The sequence below is a fragment of the Saccostrea cucullata genome, unplaced genomic scaffold (assembly GCF_032062105.1).
Source record: "Saccostrea cucullata isolate Sc308-1 unplaced genomic scaffold, CSIRO_AGI_Scuc_v1 ctg168, whole genome shotgun sequence".
Taxonomy (NCBI): Eukaryota; Metazoa; Mollusca; class Bivalvia; order Ostreida; family Ostreidae; genus Saccostrea; species Saccostrea cuccullata.
Genome location: NW_026938891.1, coordinates 454,245 through 471,611, shown reverse-complemented (window position 1 = coordinate 471,611; position 17,367 = coordinate 454,245). Strand labels below are relative to the sequence as shown.

The window sequence follows — 17,367 nt, the reverse complement described above, 5'->3', positions numbered from 1 at the left end:
ATATTTTTATAATCTTAGACACCCATTACATGCAAATATTGTATACATGTGTATAGTTCTTACCTTTTACCTCAAAACGAAATTTATATAGAAGCTATACACATACTGAGTATCACAATTACTCTATGAAATATATGGAGATACATGTAACGAAAAGTATTCAAGCTCAAAAGTTCATTTAACGATACAAATTTGAAGCAGAGCATTCACGGATCTCCAAATCATAAGAGTTGGGATCAGGTGCCATGGAGGAGTAAACAAAAAACTACAACAACCGCCGTGTGCACCTTGTCATGATAGGGAAATTACGTAAAAGTAATATTCCGCCGAGAATTCAGTGTGTAAATAATGGCCTAACAATCAGTATAAAAAATTTCAGTCAGCATTAGACTTAATTAAATAATTGTATTTGCGGACATGTTCAATGTATGGACCATAGACCTTACGTAATGAAGACTTCAAACAAGACTGCTGATATTCTAGTTTCAACAACGAATATATGAGAAATATTTCGCCTCATCTCAGATTTACAAAGTTCTGTTGGCAAAAAACATAAATTTCTCTAGGTTTTTTAATAGTGATGCTTAAAATTGATGCTAAAAATCTGTCATATCCTACCTCTGAAGCATTGTCATGGTTCTTATTCAAGTTTTAAAGCCCTTTGAATTTATTGTCATTTATCAAATGAATGTATTACATTTATCAAAATTGTTTAAACTTATTGCTGCCATATTCATCAACATGTACATTACTAAAAACTGGAATAGTTCCACGTTGTTCTAAAGCTATCTGAAACGCAACTTTTGCAGATAACCATCAAGATAACGGAAAATCTCAAAAGATAAGAGGATGCTTTAAAAAGAATAGCCAAATCAATTTATACAAAACCTACCCGTTTTCGGTTCAATATTTAACCATATAAAGCAATATTTTGATAAACATCAGGGGCAATTGTTCAGACAATTAAGGAATGAAGCTTCTTTCAACTTATGTCATCCGATATATCATAACTTGGGGCAGTTTACGCTTTATAAACCGCGAAACCATTCCATATTACATGTAGGTTCAGAGTCTACGTGATGTATAAAAAATTTATGGCTCTCTGACAAAAAAATATTGAATTTTAAGAAAATTAGAAAAATCCATCTTTACAAACATTTCAGCTCCGAAAGATTTCAATCATTTATCTTGTTTGTTTTGAAGAATTAATTTTCTTTGGAATACTAGGTTTTCAATAAAGGTTGTCGCTCTTTCTATAGGAAATTAAAGTTTAAAATATGGGAAAAAAGGAACAGTATTCAAACTCAAGAGACCATTAAACAATATACAATTAAGCAGAACAATTACGGACCTCCAAAACATCAGAGGTGGGATTAGGTGCCACGAAGGAGTAAACATCACCTGTCGACCGGTACCACCCACTGTATACACCTTGTCATGATCGGGAAATAACGGAAACATCCATCGACAATTTAGTGTGTAATGGCCTTACAATTAGTATGAAAAAACTTAAGTCAGCACATGACTCAATGAATTATCTTTATTTGCCAGCAAGGTCATTGTATCGATCGTAGAACTTACTAAATAATCATATTAAACGAGACTGCTGATTTTCTTGCCTCATCAACTTGTTGTCAAAAATTTCCTCGTTTTAGAAATTGTTCATACATAGAGCATGCTGTTACGTATCGAATCAACTAAAAGATACAAATCTCGTATGCAGGTGTTGAAGGTATATTGCTGCTTACGTAAGGGAATCTGACGATTGAAAAGTCAAAGGCATCTTGCACGTTTGTCATGAAACATATGGAGATAACGAACAGTATTCAAGATGAAAAGTCCATAAGCAATAAAAATTGGAGCAGAGCAAACACAGACCTCTAAAACATCAGAGGTGGGATCAGGTGCCATGGAGGAGTGAGGTGAGCATCCTCTGCCGACCGGTCACATCCGCCGTGTGCTCCTTGACATGATCCGGAATTACGGAAAAATCCGTGGTGTATAAATAATGGACTTACAATCAATACGAAAAACGCCAGTCAGCATTTGACTAAATGTAGTATCCACACGTCAAATTTTATATTTAGTATTTACCGCTTGTGTTATATATCAAATCAAAGCTTATTAAAAATCATTTAAGAAAAATATAATTTTCAGATTCTCTGGTCAGGCATTGTTACTATAAATAGATTGCTAAATGTAACGGTATTGCTCTAGTGTGTGACCACTTTTCTGAAGAAAATATCTTGTATCATTGAGGTCAAACATAAGGTAATATATTCAAAATATAATCTCTCTTTTCTTTTTTTCTTTTACCCAGAATCAGAATTATTAAAGTTCAATTGCATCAAACACATAGATTGACCTGAATCATTAGATAGTGAGAGTCTTCTTCCTGTGTAATTAATTGGGTCACACGAGACACGCAACGTTACGTTGACGTTATGCTTACATGTATAAAAAGACGTCAACAAATCCAATCAATAAAAATGATCACAATATAGTTTTTAAAAAAGCAAAAATACTAAATTATATCTATTGATGAGAATTATTCCATAGTATAGCGATTGAAAACCTACAAAAAAGCATCATTTACTAGATTATATCTTGTTAAATAATGTCATATTTTCGCTAACTCACCAGAAGAATTACAGAATATATACTTAACGCGTTACACCGCAAAAACCAAAATTAAAGTATTCAGGAAAAGAGGAAGCGATAATTTTTCATGGACTTATAGTCATGAAATTTTGGAAATTGTCAACCATTTTTTATTACCTAGGATTATGTTTAAACTATAAAGGTAAAATCAATGTTACGCAAAAGGAATACTAGTAAGCTGAACAAAAGCTCAATTCGATTTGAACTGTAATATCCAGAATTTGAGTTCAACAGAACTGAAAACCCTGTGTCAAGTCTTTAATATATATATTGGAAGTTCTTTTGTTTGGAAGCTGGGTTTTTCATGAATCTCTAGAAATTTTAAGACTGTATTTATCCTTTTGTAAAATTAATCTTTGTGTTAAGCACAATGCAATTACAGTGGCGGATTTTTTTTCGGGGGGGGGGGGGGCTCACCCCCTCCCTTAAAATTGTCAAAGTTAGCGTAAATCATAGTTTCATCGAGAAAATGTAAAAATGACTACTCGGTAGACCTCAATTTTACCTACAAAATCTTTAGAATCCAGGAGCTTCCGGGGGCTTCACCCTGACCTCCTGCCTACTTTTGGCGCCCCCTCTAACTTTAATTCCTGGATCTGCGCATGGGATTTTTAGAGACTTATTATACAAAAGAAACTAAAAATCATGAAATTTCGATGTAAATTATTTTTAAAAAAAACTGCAGTTTAAATTCTTCATACAAATACATATGAATACATATGATGCGGAGAATTGGTCAGGAACGAGTATTAACTGGGAGCATGATTTAAATCATAAATTATTTAGATTAGGTATCGGAGAGTTATATTCTGAATAAATTATATAATTAATAATTAATTGAACAATTATGTTTGAACTGGACATTTAAAAAAAAAACTTGCGGAATATAAGGAATAAATATGACAGCAGCTTATAATAAATTCTGAAAGGGGAAAAAGAGAGGAAAACATTTAATTAAAAATACTTAGTATAGACATTGAACATTGTTTCGTAGGTTTAGCCCCCCCCCCCACACTTTCCATAGACACGTCGCAGTATAGGTTAAATATAGGGAAAGTGCTGTTGTTTGGAAAAAAATTTAGTACTGAAGTTCGAAACCTAACCACTACCCCCCCCCCCCCTCCCCAACGAGTTTTTGGGACATTCCTTTTTTTTTTTTTTTTTTTTTTGCTTGTCAGGTTTTCTTTGAAGGTATGATTTTTTTTTTACACTTAGCCCCCCCTCCCCCCACTTTCAATTTGCTTCCGACGCCAATGGTTCATATTTGGCACAATATACCATAAATAATGAAATATCATCCACATATTCACAAAGAGCCGGTAAAACAAATAAACATTTTGTATACACATGTGTACTCGTACATGCAGCACTAAGTTTACTTCGAAGAATTCAATGAGCATGCAATTTTTTCATCACCATATATACATGTATGTTCACTAAATTACATGTAGATGTCAATGACTGGGCCGAACTTTTGTCTAAGACATTTGATATATACTTTAAGTTAATGATTAATTGTATTTAATGACAAGGTCATTATATCGACCATAGAACTTGCGAATGATGACTTTAAACGAGACTGCTGATATGCATGCTTGTTTCATCAGCTTGTTTGTCAATAATTTACCTTTTAGAAAGGTTTTAGAAATTGTTCATACGTAGAGCATGCTCTTGCGTATCGAATCAACTGATATACGTAAGCTCCATGTGCAGGTGATGAAGGTATATTGATGCTAAAGTAAGGGATGTGGAGGATAGAAAAATTAAAGTCTTCACGTTTATCAAAGAGTTTGGTTGTTACATGTAGATTATAATTCACATCTTTTTCAAGTAAAATATCCAAATTGAAACAGATGTCGAGTTGAGGGCCACAGCAAAAGTTTTCTTCTTTTCACGCATAAAATTTTGCACAAATTCTGCTTCACATGAATACTAATATGGGTCTACTAAAAACGGGCCGAAATTGGTACACATGGGAATTCCAATAGATTGTTGGAAGACCTGGTCTCCAAAAACAACAAAGATGTTGTCAATCAGAAACTTAAGCATTTTTTTTAATGTTGACTTTTGAGTTCTTGTGTGTATAATCAGAATGTTTTTCTGCAAATGACCAATGACAAGGTAAGTAAATTTACGAGTTCCATTTTTATTGAAAAAGCAGTTGTCAATGATATCAAAAAGCCTGGACTTTAATTTATCGTGGGGAATGGTTGCGTATAAAATTGAAAAGTCGTAAGTTTTTAAGTCGTTGATTTTGGTAAATCTTGTGATTTCAAATTGTCCAAAAGTTCTTTGGAAAGCTTGGTTGTTAGATTACGTTTAACGCTTAAATATGAAGCAGACGTTTCAGACTCTGCGGTATCTTTTATTTCAAACTCATTGGGATATATTGTATGGTCATAAGAATGGAAATAATCATTGTTAATAGACAATACGTCGTCGATAAATAAAACAAACGACAGATGTATAATAAGCATGGAGATTTCCAATATCTCTCTTTTTGGCAAAAGCAACTCTAAATCAATTTCATTAACAAGAACACACTGTACATGTTCAAAAACAACGATACAACTTTTGTCTGTGAGTTATTTTCTATTTTAGTTTTCCTTGCAAGAAAATAATTAATATTACTTCTTTTGGAAATACATTGCACATAATCTGATGGTAACACAGAGACTGAGGGTCTCTTTGGTCGTCAGTTTTTCTTTCCTCATCAGCCCACATTCTTTCAGAGCCAGAACACACGGAGAGGACATGTTCATTCTCGATACATCGCTGGAAGACTTTGGCAAGCGATGATAAATGTCCAAATTATTTTGCTCACATTTTTTCAGGTACTTGACATAAATTTCGGCTTCTGTTGGTCTATATCCAATATTTGTCAGTACAAATCCCACCTAAAACAGGGTTGAATAAAATGTTAGAAAAAATATGAAGTATATTAAAATTTTACTCAATATGTTCGTACTTCGTTAGACTTAAAGGTTCAACCACTAACTATATTTTATATTCTAAAATTTGCCTCATAGCTTACTTGTATCACGATTTAAAAACATGAAAAAATGAATATTAACAACATTATAGAGTGCACAAAATGATGTGTGAAATTGTTTTTAAATTTTTTATTCTTTTTGATTAAACGTATTTAAGAATTGACACACAAAGACACCAAAAAAAGCCCGAAGGCTAATTCTGGCCCATATATATATCTAAAACAAAAAAAGAGATCTCGTATATTGGGCCAACATACATAGTCAAAGTTAATATGAAATGTCAAAATGATCTGGATTCAAATTCTCCGTACGGTAAAGTTTTTCAAGCATGCCTGTCATTGAAACGGCCATTTCAAGTTTTTTTGTTTTTGAAGAAGAGGATTTAAAAAAGCTAAGCAATGTTTAACAGCACTAGACTGCAAATTTACTTTGAATGTAAACCTTTTACGGTGGCCTTATGTTAGAGTCTTTTCTTTGCGAAGGGGGGTCTGGGTCCAAATTTCGTTTGCCGCACAGATCTAGACATAAGCTATTTCGGATGAGATCTTACAATTAAAGACAATGTTCCGTGTCACAGTTAGCGTTGGCATGATAAGAAACCCTCACTGCTGAATGGCTTTTAGTTTCCTAATTTTAAAGTTCTTCTTCATTATTTGGTGTCGCTCGTCTACACGAGGGAAAAGTTCTGAATGCAACGTTCACATAACTCAACACACAAATAATAATTATATTTTGCACCAGTTATAATATTAAGCATCACCATTCGGTACATAAAAATTGTATAATCCAAGGTTAACCAACCTGTACTCCAAGTTGTTGTACCCATGACACAAATGTAGATGGCACCGTCCAAGCTAAGAACCACCCAATTTGTCGGAGTTGATCGTGAATTGATAGACTGGTGTCAAATGTGAACCCATATAAAATTTCTTTCAGTATCTCAAATGTAATATCTGAAACATAATAATTTCAAGTAATTACATTTTAAATCATAAAGAAAGAGAAATTGAAGATTAAATCAAAAAAGAAGAAAGAATATGCGTATAACTGCTTTAGTAATTAATATTTCAAACGCATACACCGTACATATATGCTTACCCCCTGTTGAAAAGTCCGAATATAAGGAATCGCTAGTGATCTGAAGCAAACTAGTAAAAAACCCAAACACTAAGGGTAAGATATAGATGCCTTCCGAGCAAGACTCGTATCCACAGACCCGAATGTAGAGAGACCTTCCTGTCAACGAAAGACAGAGTATGACGATAGACACAGAAATTCCCCAAAGTTCGCACTTCCGGATAGTTCCTAACCGCATGTAGCCGGCAACAAGAAGGAAAACCAGTATATGAGAGGCGTTCAGGTTTATTATGCTACCATAGCGACCACCAATCAGGTAAAATTGTGAAAGAAACATCATGCTCAAAATCATGTTGATTGGTGTTGCTATGAAATGGACCCAACGCGATAAAAAAGTTGCATGATTCACTTCAAATATGTACATTTCTTTCAAAATGTCCATGAAAGTCCACCTTGTCAACGAGTTACCCTCGAGAAATTTCGTTATCATCTCTTTCTCCACGTCTTCAATCTGTGTTTTCTTGTTTCCACTAGCTGAACATCCATCAGATATTTTCGCATTTACAGATCCCTGTACCACAGTCGTCCAAGGTTGTAATATTCTCTCTGATTTTAGAGACAATGCAGGTGACTGGCTAACCAAATCCTCGAAGTAACATTTCTTTACAGATGTTTTTACCTCTTCTTTCCATATTGACTTTGTATACAGATAGAAAGATAACGTGTACTCTCCTCTCGATTTTTCACAGATAATGGTTCCTTTGAAGAAGACTGGTCCTGCGTGAAAGACGTGTTTGGTATCATTGACAACCCTCTCTACATAATCGGTGACTTGTTCATCATAAACTTCATTGTTTTCATCATTAGAGATTTCAAGGGTTTGGCAGTAAATTGTCTCGCCTTGAAATAAGCCCTCATCGCTTCTGGAAAAATCAGACCCTTTTCGCTTATACAAAGCCCTGGAAATCAAAAAAAAAATTGTATCCAATATTATTAGAATTATTCAGTTTTTCTTTAAACAGGATTCCCGCCTTCAATTATCAAACTAGAACCCTGGGGTCCAAGCAGTAAATATATAAGCGAGGTTAAAACGGATGCCATGGGCAAACGACAGGCTACGCATGCGCGAGAATGCTAGAGAGTTCGCCCCTTAGGCAACTTGCCCGTAGAATAATTCGCCCTATTCGAATTAGAATATGCCATTCATTGACAAATCGCGCTTTTAAATCCGTATATCGTATTTATATATTCATTGGCGGATCCGAATTTCTCTCTTCTACGTATACTTTTATATACAAACTAAACTTTGATTAGAACTCTGGCACAAGCATTTTAAAAAGTAGGAAGAACTTGCTGTATATAGATACATATAACTTAACAGCTTGAATAAAAAACGTCATTCAACGACTAGTTCTAGCTTTTAAAAGAACAAGTTTTCACCTGCATTAGTTTTGTGCATCAAGGCTCGAAAAATAATTTGATATATCAGCAATCCAAATACCGCTTGATAGAGGTCTGTAGCAACCGGGGGAGGGGGAGGCTCCGACAAAAAAATCTGTGTACTACAGAGCTGTGCTAAAGTGTACCATCAGATCTATTTTTCTCATGATAGATTTCTTCCGTATAAATCCAGAACAGGTGTCTAGTCCCAGCCATTATGGGTTACATGTATCAAACTAGCCCGATTTTTTAAACTGACAAAACTAAAGGCTAATCGGAGATAAAATTTAGCAATTTTGCTTTGAGACTACAATTAATCATAAGTAGGCAGATCATTGTAGAAAATGTGAACAAACCTACATGAATATTCACTACACCTGGAATTTTTCTTAAATTGAATTTTGGTTAGAAACACATGCATATGGTCCACGTATTGCAGTCCTTTTTTAAAGGACAGCAACTTGTATTAATTCATTGTGGTCACCAGTTCCATTGAAATGGATCCAGTTCCACAGAATATCTGAAATTGCCAACTTAAAAAAAAGAAAATTAAAATCCCCAAACTGAAGAGAATCTCCATTGCTGGTCTTTGAAAAAAAGGAATTATCAGTCCCGTAAATTGATAGCATACATTATTCAGATAATTTGTGAATTTGTGAAAATCAACGTTAAAGAAGGTATAACAAATCGATTTATTTGAACCTAGTGAAGTTAAAACAAACATTATATTCACTAGAGGAAGTCAGTATTTAGGTTCAATCTGAATCAAAATTTTTTACAAGAAATACTTTATTATGACCAAATCTATTTAAAAAAATTACAATACACGCAAAAGTAGATTTCAAAATATACATATTTTGAGTAAAGACGCCATAATTCTTTATCAGTAAATGTCCGTCAAAGTGAATAATTACTGTCTGAAATTATGACATTCCATTGTCACTTCTTCGAAACGCAATCGTAATTAAGTGATTTTTAAATGCTTTTCATAGATAAGTTTTGCAAGACTTTAGTGCAAGCAGACGCAGTGCATAGTTTTGTTACTATATAAACTATTTCACGATCCTTGATCACTTTTTCTAGATGTAGGACAGAAGTATTTAGAAAGACCACACTTGATTATACTTATACATACCTCCTCCTGATCAGAGACATGGCCTCCAAAACTGGTTTTCAAAAAAATTAAAAATCCTTACGCCAAGGTAAGCTGGTATCCAAAAACTGAGTTAGCTCAACATTGTCAATGTGAATTTTAAACAGCACTTGATCACGCAGTGTAGGTAACAATATTATGTAATTGATTTATTATTTACCTGTTACACTACATACGCGCTTCCCAGATGAAATGTACGGCAGTTCGATCGGGAAAACTGAAATTAAAAATACCTTGAGCAGTATTCCATTATGGAAACAACTTTTTATGAAAAAAATGATTTAAAAAAATTGAGATTAAATGATATGCCTCACTTTATGTATTCAAACATGATTATAGATAGGTACATGTAGATCACAAACATCATTTTGTGAAAAAAGATTTCTAGAGTCCTTTATGAATTAAGAATTTCTTAGACTACGAGGGGTGATCAAAAAGTTCGCGAACAAATTGAATACCTTATATAAAACATATAAAATTAGCTTTCACTGTTCATTATTTTTAAAGTATCCTTCTCAGATTTTATTTATAAAATGCACATCTTCCTCTGTTCTACCCATTCGCGAATCACATGATCTAGTCGGTCACATGACAGTCTCTGAAGCATTCTTTTCATGAACGCCAAAATATTTTTCAGAGTCTTATATTTCTTACCATGCAAGTTAATTTTTATAACAAGAACATACCATTTGTCAGAAATGACCAAATCTCGGAAATTATATTTGGATATCCTTTCCCAGAAAGAACATGATGACCATCAGAACCCAAGTCCTCTTGTCTTAGGAACGCCGTTTATCCAATATGGATATAGTTGTTGAGACCTTATTTTTATCATATTTGATTTGTTAAAGATCTTAATTAAATGATATTTTAGGGATTTAATAATAAGATTATTGTTAAGATATTCAACCATTTTTGTAGCTGTTACTTCGCAATCCTTTTTAACAAATTGTCTAACAAAGGACACATCTCTTCCCTAGCTTGCTTTCGCTGGGCTACAAAACAAACTTCATTTTTTAACCCTCTCCCTCCCATCACTTAAACAATCAATCCAATTTATGATTGAACGTCTTGAAGGTATATTGTCTTCGTAAACAATGTACAAATTATTATAAGATACTTCAAAGGAATTTTCAAGTTAAGCTTTAAACTTTACAACCATTCGTTGCTCGACTGTCACAACCATTTTTCGTCACGAGTCACCTACTTATTGACGTCATTTTCTCATTGAGACGTCACAATGATGGAGAAAATCATTACTTTTCATATGCTATATAATACATGCGCATGACTATAGGTGTGCCAAATTTCAGTCTGATCTGAATTGCGGTTTTGTAAATATAGAAATAGTTCGCGAACTTTTTGATCACCCCTCGTATTATTTTATACATCTTCTTTTACTATAAAACACTTTTTAAGATAAATATGTCGAATTTTATTGTGAAAAAAGCGCTCCATATTTTCTGAAAACTGTTGTAATAAACTGTAAAGAAAATCTACACAGGCATCTAAAAGTGATCAGGGGTTATCAATGTCACCCTAATCAATCATATCGGACTAACTCTTCTTTCCTCCATTCTCCTTTTAGGCCGAAATACATTGATATAATTCAAACATTTTTTTCCTAAAAAGAATACTGTATTTTCCATTTCAATAAATCCTCATTCATTTTTCTTTTGAGTTGTTTTTCAATAATGTAAAATTTTAATTGGGACTCCTAAACATTTCACTTCTTCGTATCAACACAGTTACCGGAAACTTCATAAATCATTCACGGTGAGGTATTTCTAAAGGGGATATCGGATGACATCTTAACTGTCAGATTTTAAAGATTTCTGCATTGTAAATTTCTTCAAACCCATTTGTGTTTCTTGTTCATTGAAAATGACACGAATAGTTCTTAAATGCATAATAATAATAATAGTCATTCACTCCTATACAAAGAAGCAAACATTTTTACCAATCTTGATCATTATGCGACCGTATCCTTTAAAAACAAATCTGATCTCGCGTCATTGAAATACATGTTATCGTCGATATTGTAAGATTTTTAAAATCATCAGTCTTCACAGACACTTTACCGGACATATGTTCAACTATATATTGACAACACATCTAAAAAAAAAAAAAAACCCAATGCAACCCCCACCCCGAATGAAAATGACGACCTACATTCGTAGAATGTGACATTTACGTGGAACAAGTGCTGTTATACATGTATTTGTAAATAATAGCTATAGATTTCAATAAACACTAGTATGGGTGACACGAAAAGTGGAATAGCTCGAGATAAGAAAACAAAATGGAGATGATTTTGATATTGTTGGTTTGTCTTTGCCAAGGTACTGGTTCATTATTTTTCTATCAGCTGCATGTATGTATATAGAACAGCTGCAGTGAAAACTTTGAATTCATATCAACAAAAAATACTTTCGACTTATCTCTTATAATGTGATGCATATAACAGTGACATTGATTAAACCTTGGATATTGGAATTGTGTCTCTCTTTAAAGCCTTTCTGTAAATCTAACTTAAAGAAATTTTACTCATGCCCTCAGCAGTATTGTGTTAAGCAGTTTGAATTGCCATGCGCAATATCGTGCAAAATTTTCTTAATAAATTAATAAGTTTTCTCTACTATTTGATATCTCTTTGTAATTTTAGTTATTTAACTTTTAATACATAAGGCTACTGACCTTGTATATATATCGGTCATGTTTTATTTTTAGCCTTTGCCTTGTGTCCTAATGGATTTATCCGACACGATGATTCCTGCTACCACATTCTCAGAATCAAGTCTACGTGGGCTGAGGGCAGGGTAAGTGCTTCAATAAGTCTTCAAATAAAACTCATCTTCCACATGTTTTTGTAAATATTTTCGTTAATTGTTATTGCTAATACATGGAAATTAACTACAAAATCCACATTTTGTGAAGTCTATGTAAGCTTTATGTAAAATATTAATTAAATCTGTAAAAAAAAATATTTCAAAATCTATATGCAGATGTATTGCCATGCTTATGGAACCAAATTGGTCAGCATCGAAACCCAGGAAGAAAACGCATTTCTTGTACATTATCTGAAAAGTGTCCATGGTACGAATAGATTTTTCTATACTTATATATATGAATTGTTTATTGTTTTTTTTTGTTTCTCCATATCATTCATATATTACAAATCAGAGATGACAATTTAGGAGGAGCATGAAGTTAAACATTTTATAAGAATTGTGTACATATCATGACAGGCTAAGACATTTAGTTTGTTAGTTTGCAGACAGATTGGGGTTCCCCATACCAAACTAGAGGGTAGGCATCACACTTAGATCTATTCCACTGGTCAATTTCTCAAAAACTCTATCACTTGTGTCCATCTGTTTTGTTTCCATTAGAAAGATGTTCCAATTTTATCCTATGGAAAAAAAATGAACTTAATAAAACAGAGTTCCCGTCTCTTATCCACAACTCCATCTATGAGGGGTGATCAAAAAGTTCGCGAACAAATTGAATAACTTCCATAAAACTAATAAAATTGCGTTTCAGTGTTCATTATTTTGTATCTCTGTTTTAATTGAACTTTTGCTGCTCATGCGCGATTCACGTGGTCCTCGCGGTCACGTGACATGCTCCGAAGCAGTCTGTTCAAAGACACTATCATATTTTTCCATATATTTCACCTTGCATATATTTTATAACAAATCAGTGTCAGGTATCATTACTTAATTTAGGAGGTAGGAAAATGCAAACAACCATTTGCATGGAAGCGTTCTTTTTAATTTTTTATAAAATAAACAATATTTTAGGAATTTAATTATTATATAATTGTGTACATAACTTGGCGATCTTTCATAACAAATTGACAACAGACACATCTCTCCCCCAGCTAACAAAACAAAAGGCATTTAGTTTAAAACAATCAATCCAATTTATTATTGTTACTTTGTACAAATTTTTATAAATTACTTCAAAGGAATTTTTAAGTTATACGTTAAACTTTACAGCCGTTCGTTCCTCGAGTAAGACTGGGGCAACCATTTTTTGTTAAGAGTCACCTACGTATTGACGTCATTTTCACATTGTGACGTCACAATGATGGAGAAAATAAAATCTTTTCATTTGCTATTTATAGAACATGATCATGACTATAAGTGTGCAATATATGCGGTATATTGCATATGTTTGCCCCCAAAAACTTCCTGAAATGTGCTGAATTCAATAAATTGTGCCAGAAAATTTTTAGTTCCAGAGCAGTGTATTTTTCTGTTTCCAAACTTATATCCTTTTTCAGAAAGAGGACAAAATGGACAAAATTTCAACAATTTAATCCTGTGTGTTCAGAAAAACATATTTCAACTTTATATCAAAATATTTATCCTGAACACACATTCGCTGTCTCTTATTTAAAATATCCACAACATTTTTCCAAAATTCATAAAAAACTGAAATTACGGTGACGTCAAAAAGTTTTTATGAAATTATTCAGTGCTTTGAAGTCAGCATATACTCCCCTGTTTAAGGACTTAATTAAATATTACTCCATCAAAGTTTGATTTTGGGGGGCAAATGTTGATTAATACCGCATATAGTGATCAAAAAGTTTTTGATCACCCCTCGTATATCACCAACTACAGTATCTGCATGATTTAATGCGACTTTCGCAGAATTTTCATGAAATAGCGCTATCATACACATCCAAGATTACGTTTTGACAGGAGAGGTACATGTGTTAAGGGTTTTACAAAGCAAAACAATAACAATGCCATATGATACCCAGGTTGTTCACGCAATTCCTCCTTAAACTCTGACGAAAATACAATGGTACATTTACAGATTTTTATTTTCACACTGCTAGGAAATGAACTTTATCACTATACTCAAATGCGAGCAGGTAAACATTTTCTTTTAGCCAAGTGCTAGCACCTCTATTTCGAAAATAATATATTCCTTTCACTTGAGAAATTGAATATGCACAGCTTTAGTGGAATCATCATAAGCTTTAGCAATCAAATGTAGAATTAAAAATGAAATTTGTGCAGGACAGTTCCATTCGCCGAGATTTTGGATAGGAGCCACGGACATTGCAGAAACTGGTACCTTTGTATGGGAAGGGACTCAGGTGCGCCTGGACGCAATGTTCACCAATTATCGTGGCGGATCTCCAGATAACGGGGGCGACGATTCTGATGAGCACTGTATGGAAATGTCTGATCAGTACAACTATGAGTGGAATGACAACCAGTGTGACAGTAAATTTTATCCCATCTGCGAGAAAAGGTAGGAATTCAGGGTAGTGTGATTGAAACACAAAACCAAAGTAACTGAATATCAAAATGAAAAAAAAACTTGTATGTCACATAAAAAATCTCATTAATTTTTCCAATTTTTCAACATTCAAATTTTAAAATAGGTTTTTGTAATCGAGTATGCATGTAAAAGAAAATCCAACATTCAACTTAAAATTATATTAAAACCATATTTTGTGCTCCAACTAAATATCTTTTAAAATTTGTTTACCCATCATAAATAAAAAACTAGGATTTTTCATCCATCAAGGCACATTGGTTTGACTCTTCTATTTCGAGTTATTCATGACGTTTTACCAATCTCTTTCTTTCTTTATATTATATACGTCATTTATGTGTGAATACAAATTCATGATTAATTAAATCAGATAATTATGAAGTAATTCAATTGTTCAATATGAAGATATTATTTGTAATTTCAGTGCAAAAGAGACAGCCATGATAATTGGATAATAAAGTTTGCTTTAAAAGTTGAATATGATGGTCTTTATATTTACGAACATTGGGTAATAAAGCATGCTTAGGGAAATTTGAAAATGATTTACGTAATAATATTGATATCCGTAACGAGTACAGACAAGATGGCAGTACAAAATGTGGTCTTCTGAAAAGAGTTCATCATAATATTATACATCCATTGCTGTTTTTGAGGCCAATACGATGATATTTGCCACTTGAGGAGTATAATATTCACTGAGCCCGAAGGGCGAATTAATCAAACATTGAATTCATACTTTTGGATGTTGTCTATCCTATCACACACCTGACCATGTTGAATTGAATATCTCGCGTTAGCGCGTATGATATTTTTTAGGACCAACGACATCCAAAAATATGAAATTCAATGCATATATTTACATTCTCTAAATTTCCCTCTTCATAATTGTTTATTTCGGTAATGTTTAATGTGCATTTAGTGCCCTATGTTATTGGTGTGCTTATTAGACGTAACAGCCGTTTGTTACGTTGGAAAGTTGAATAACAGAAATGAACATTGCGAGGAAACAAATGGGAAATTAATTTTTAACCCACATTTGTTGTATTTTACGTTAAGCTAACAGGGTAGATGGGCCAGGTATGAAAAAGAAGACGTTGACACTTTGTCAGAATGGATTAAATGCATCAGATCCATGTTAAACTCGCGTATAAAAAGGCAGAGCCATATGAAAACATCTATGCTTCTGTATTCAATAATCCAGGGGCCCATTTTACAAAAGGACTTACGACTTAAGACCAAACTCAATTCTTCATATAACTTCATAATTAACATTAAATTGAAAATTATTTTAAACTTTTTAAAAGGAATGTGGCAAGATATTATTACACAAACAATTCAAAAGAGAATTATTCATTTTGCAAAATTTTAGAATCATTTGAAGACTTTGGTCTTAGTCGTAAGTTTTTTTTGTAAAACGGGCCCCAGAAGTGAAAAAAAGAACTGGATAGATTACATGATAAGTACGTACTGGTCCCTGCTGACAAAGCAGGTAACAGCATTGTCTTTATAAGGCTCATTATATAAGTTGTATTTTACAAGAACTTGGTTTTAATTCTACAAGTGGCAATCCTACTTATACTCATAGTTCCCTTTCTAAGGAAGAATTTTTTCAAAATCATATATCAGTTTTGAACATTTTTTATTAAAATATCCCAAAGAACCAAAATGAATTTGAACTACCAAATATTTATTGGATTCCGAAACTTAATAAGAATCCTTACAAACAAAGATATACTGTATACAGGGTTATTTTAGCCCTGTGTTAATTTCGCCCTTTTGAACTTGTGAACAATTTTGCCCCGTTTAAAATTCGCCCATTCATAGTTCTGTTTAAGAATATATGAGGTGTAATTTAAATTCGCCCCGTTTTAAATTCAATCACAAAGATAAAACATTTCCCTTAGTATAGCGGGTTCAAGTAAATGTTCAACCAAGCCTCTTTCTTTACCCCTCACTAAGATATTAACAGTAGTGAAGCAGAAACAAGAGTACTGTGCAATAATACATTCAAGAAGTGGTGTAAATGAGATGTGGATACTTAAAAAATTCCAAGGAACATTTGGACAATTTGAAATCACAAGATTTTACCAAAATCAACATCTTAAAAACTTACGACTTTTCAACTATACACAACCATTCCCCACGATAGATTAAAGTCCAGTCTTTTCGATATCATTGGCAGCTGCTTTTCCAATAAAAACGGAACTCGAAAATTTACTTACCTTGTCATTAGTCATTTGCAAAATTATTTTGTTAAAAAGCATTCTGATTGTACAAGCAAATACTCTGAAGTTGACATAAAAAAGATGCTTGAGTTTCTGATTGACAATATTTATGTTGTTTTGGAGACCAGGTCTTCCAACAATCTATTGGAATTTCCATGGGTACCAATTGCGCCCCGTTATTAGCAGACCTATTTTTGTATTCATATGAAGCAGAATTTGTGCAAAATCTTATGCGTGAAAAGAAGAAAACACTTGCTGCGGCCTTCAACTCGACATTCAGATATATCGACGACGCATTGTCAATTAACAATGGGAATTCCCATTCTTATGTCGATACGATATATCCTGGTGAGCTTGAGATAAAAGTTACCACAGAGTCTGACACATCTGTTTCATACGAGTATTTTACTTAAAAAAGTTGTTAATGGTAATCTAACAACCAATCTCTATGATAAACGTATGGTTTTAAATTTTCTATCGTCAAATTCCCTTACTTATGCAGCAATATACCTTCATC

At 33.2% G+C, this 17,367-nt stretch overlaps 2 protein-coding genes across 2 annotated transcripts; one reads left to right on the top strand and one right to left on the bottom strand.

Annotated features, from left to right (window-relative positions):
• Positions 1-5,005: 5,005 nt before the first annotated feature.
• Positions 5,006-9,485, bottom strand: LOC134251715 (uncharacterized). Its single transcript, XM_062734141.1, has 4 exons — positions 9,307-9,485; positions 6,753-7,690; positions 6,456-6,607; positions 5,006-5,558 (listed from the first exon to the last, which is right to left on the bottom strand). Exons 1-4 carry the CDS (start codon positions 9,324-9,326, stop codon positions 5,289-5,291), a joined length of 1,380 nt encoding a protein of 459 aa, XP_062590125.1. The 5' UTR covers positions 9,327-9,485; the 3' UTR covers positions 5,006-5,288.
• A 2,103-nt stretch (positions 9,486-11,588) lies between these two features.
• On the top strand, positions 11,589-15,103 carry LOC134251707 (perlucin-like). The gene is made up of 5 exons (XM_062734133.1): positions 11,589-11,666; positions 12,055-12,143; positions 12,330-12,420; positions 14,361-14,598; positions 15,050-15,103. The coding sequence occupies exons 1-5, from the start codon at positions 11,627-11,629 to the stop codon at positions 15,078-15,080; spliced, it is 489 nt and encodes a 162-aa protein (XP_062590117.1). The 5' UTR covers positions 11,589-11,626; the 3' UTR covers positions 15,081-15,103.
• Positions 15,104-17,367: the final 2,264 nt, after the last annotated feature.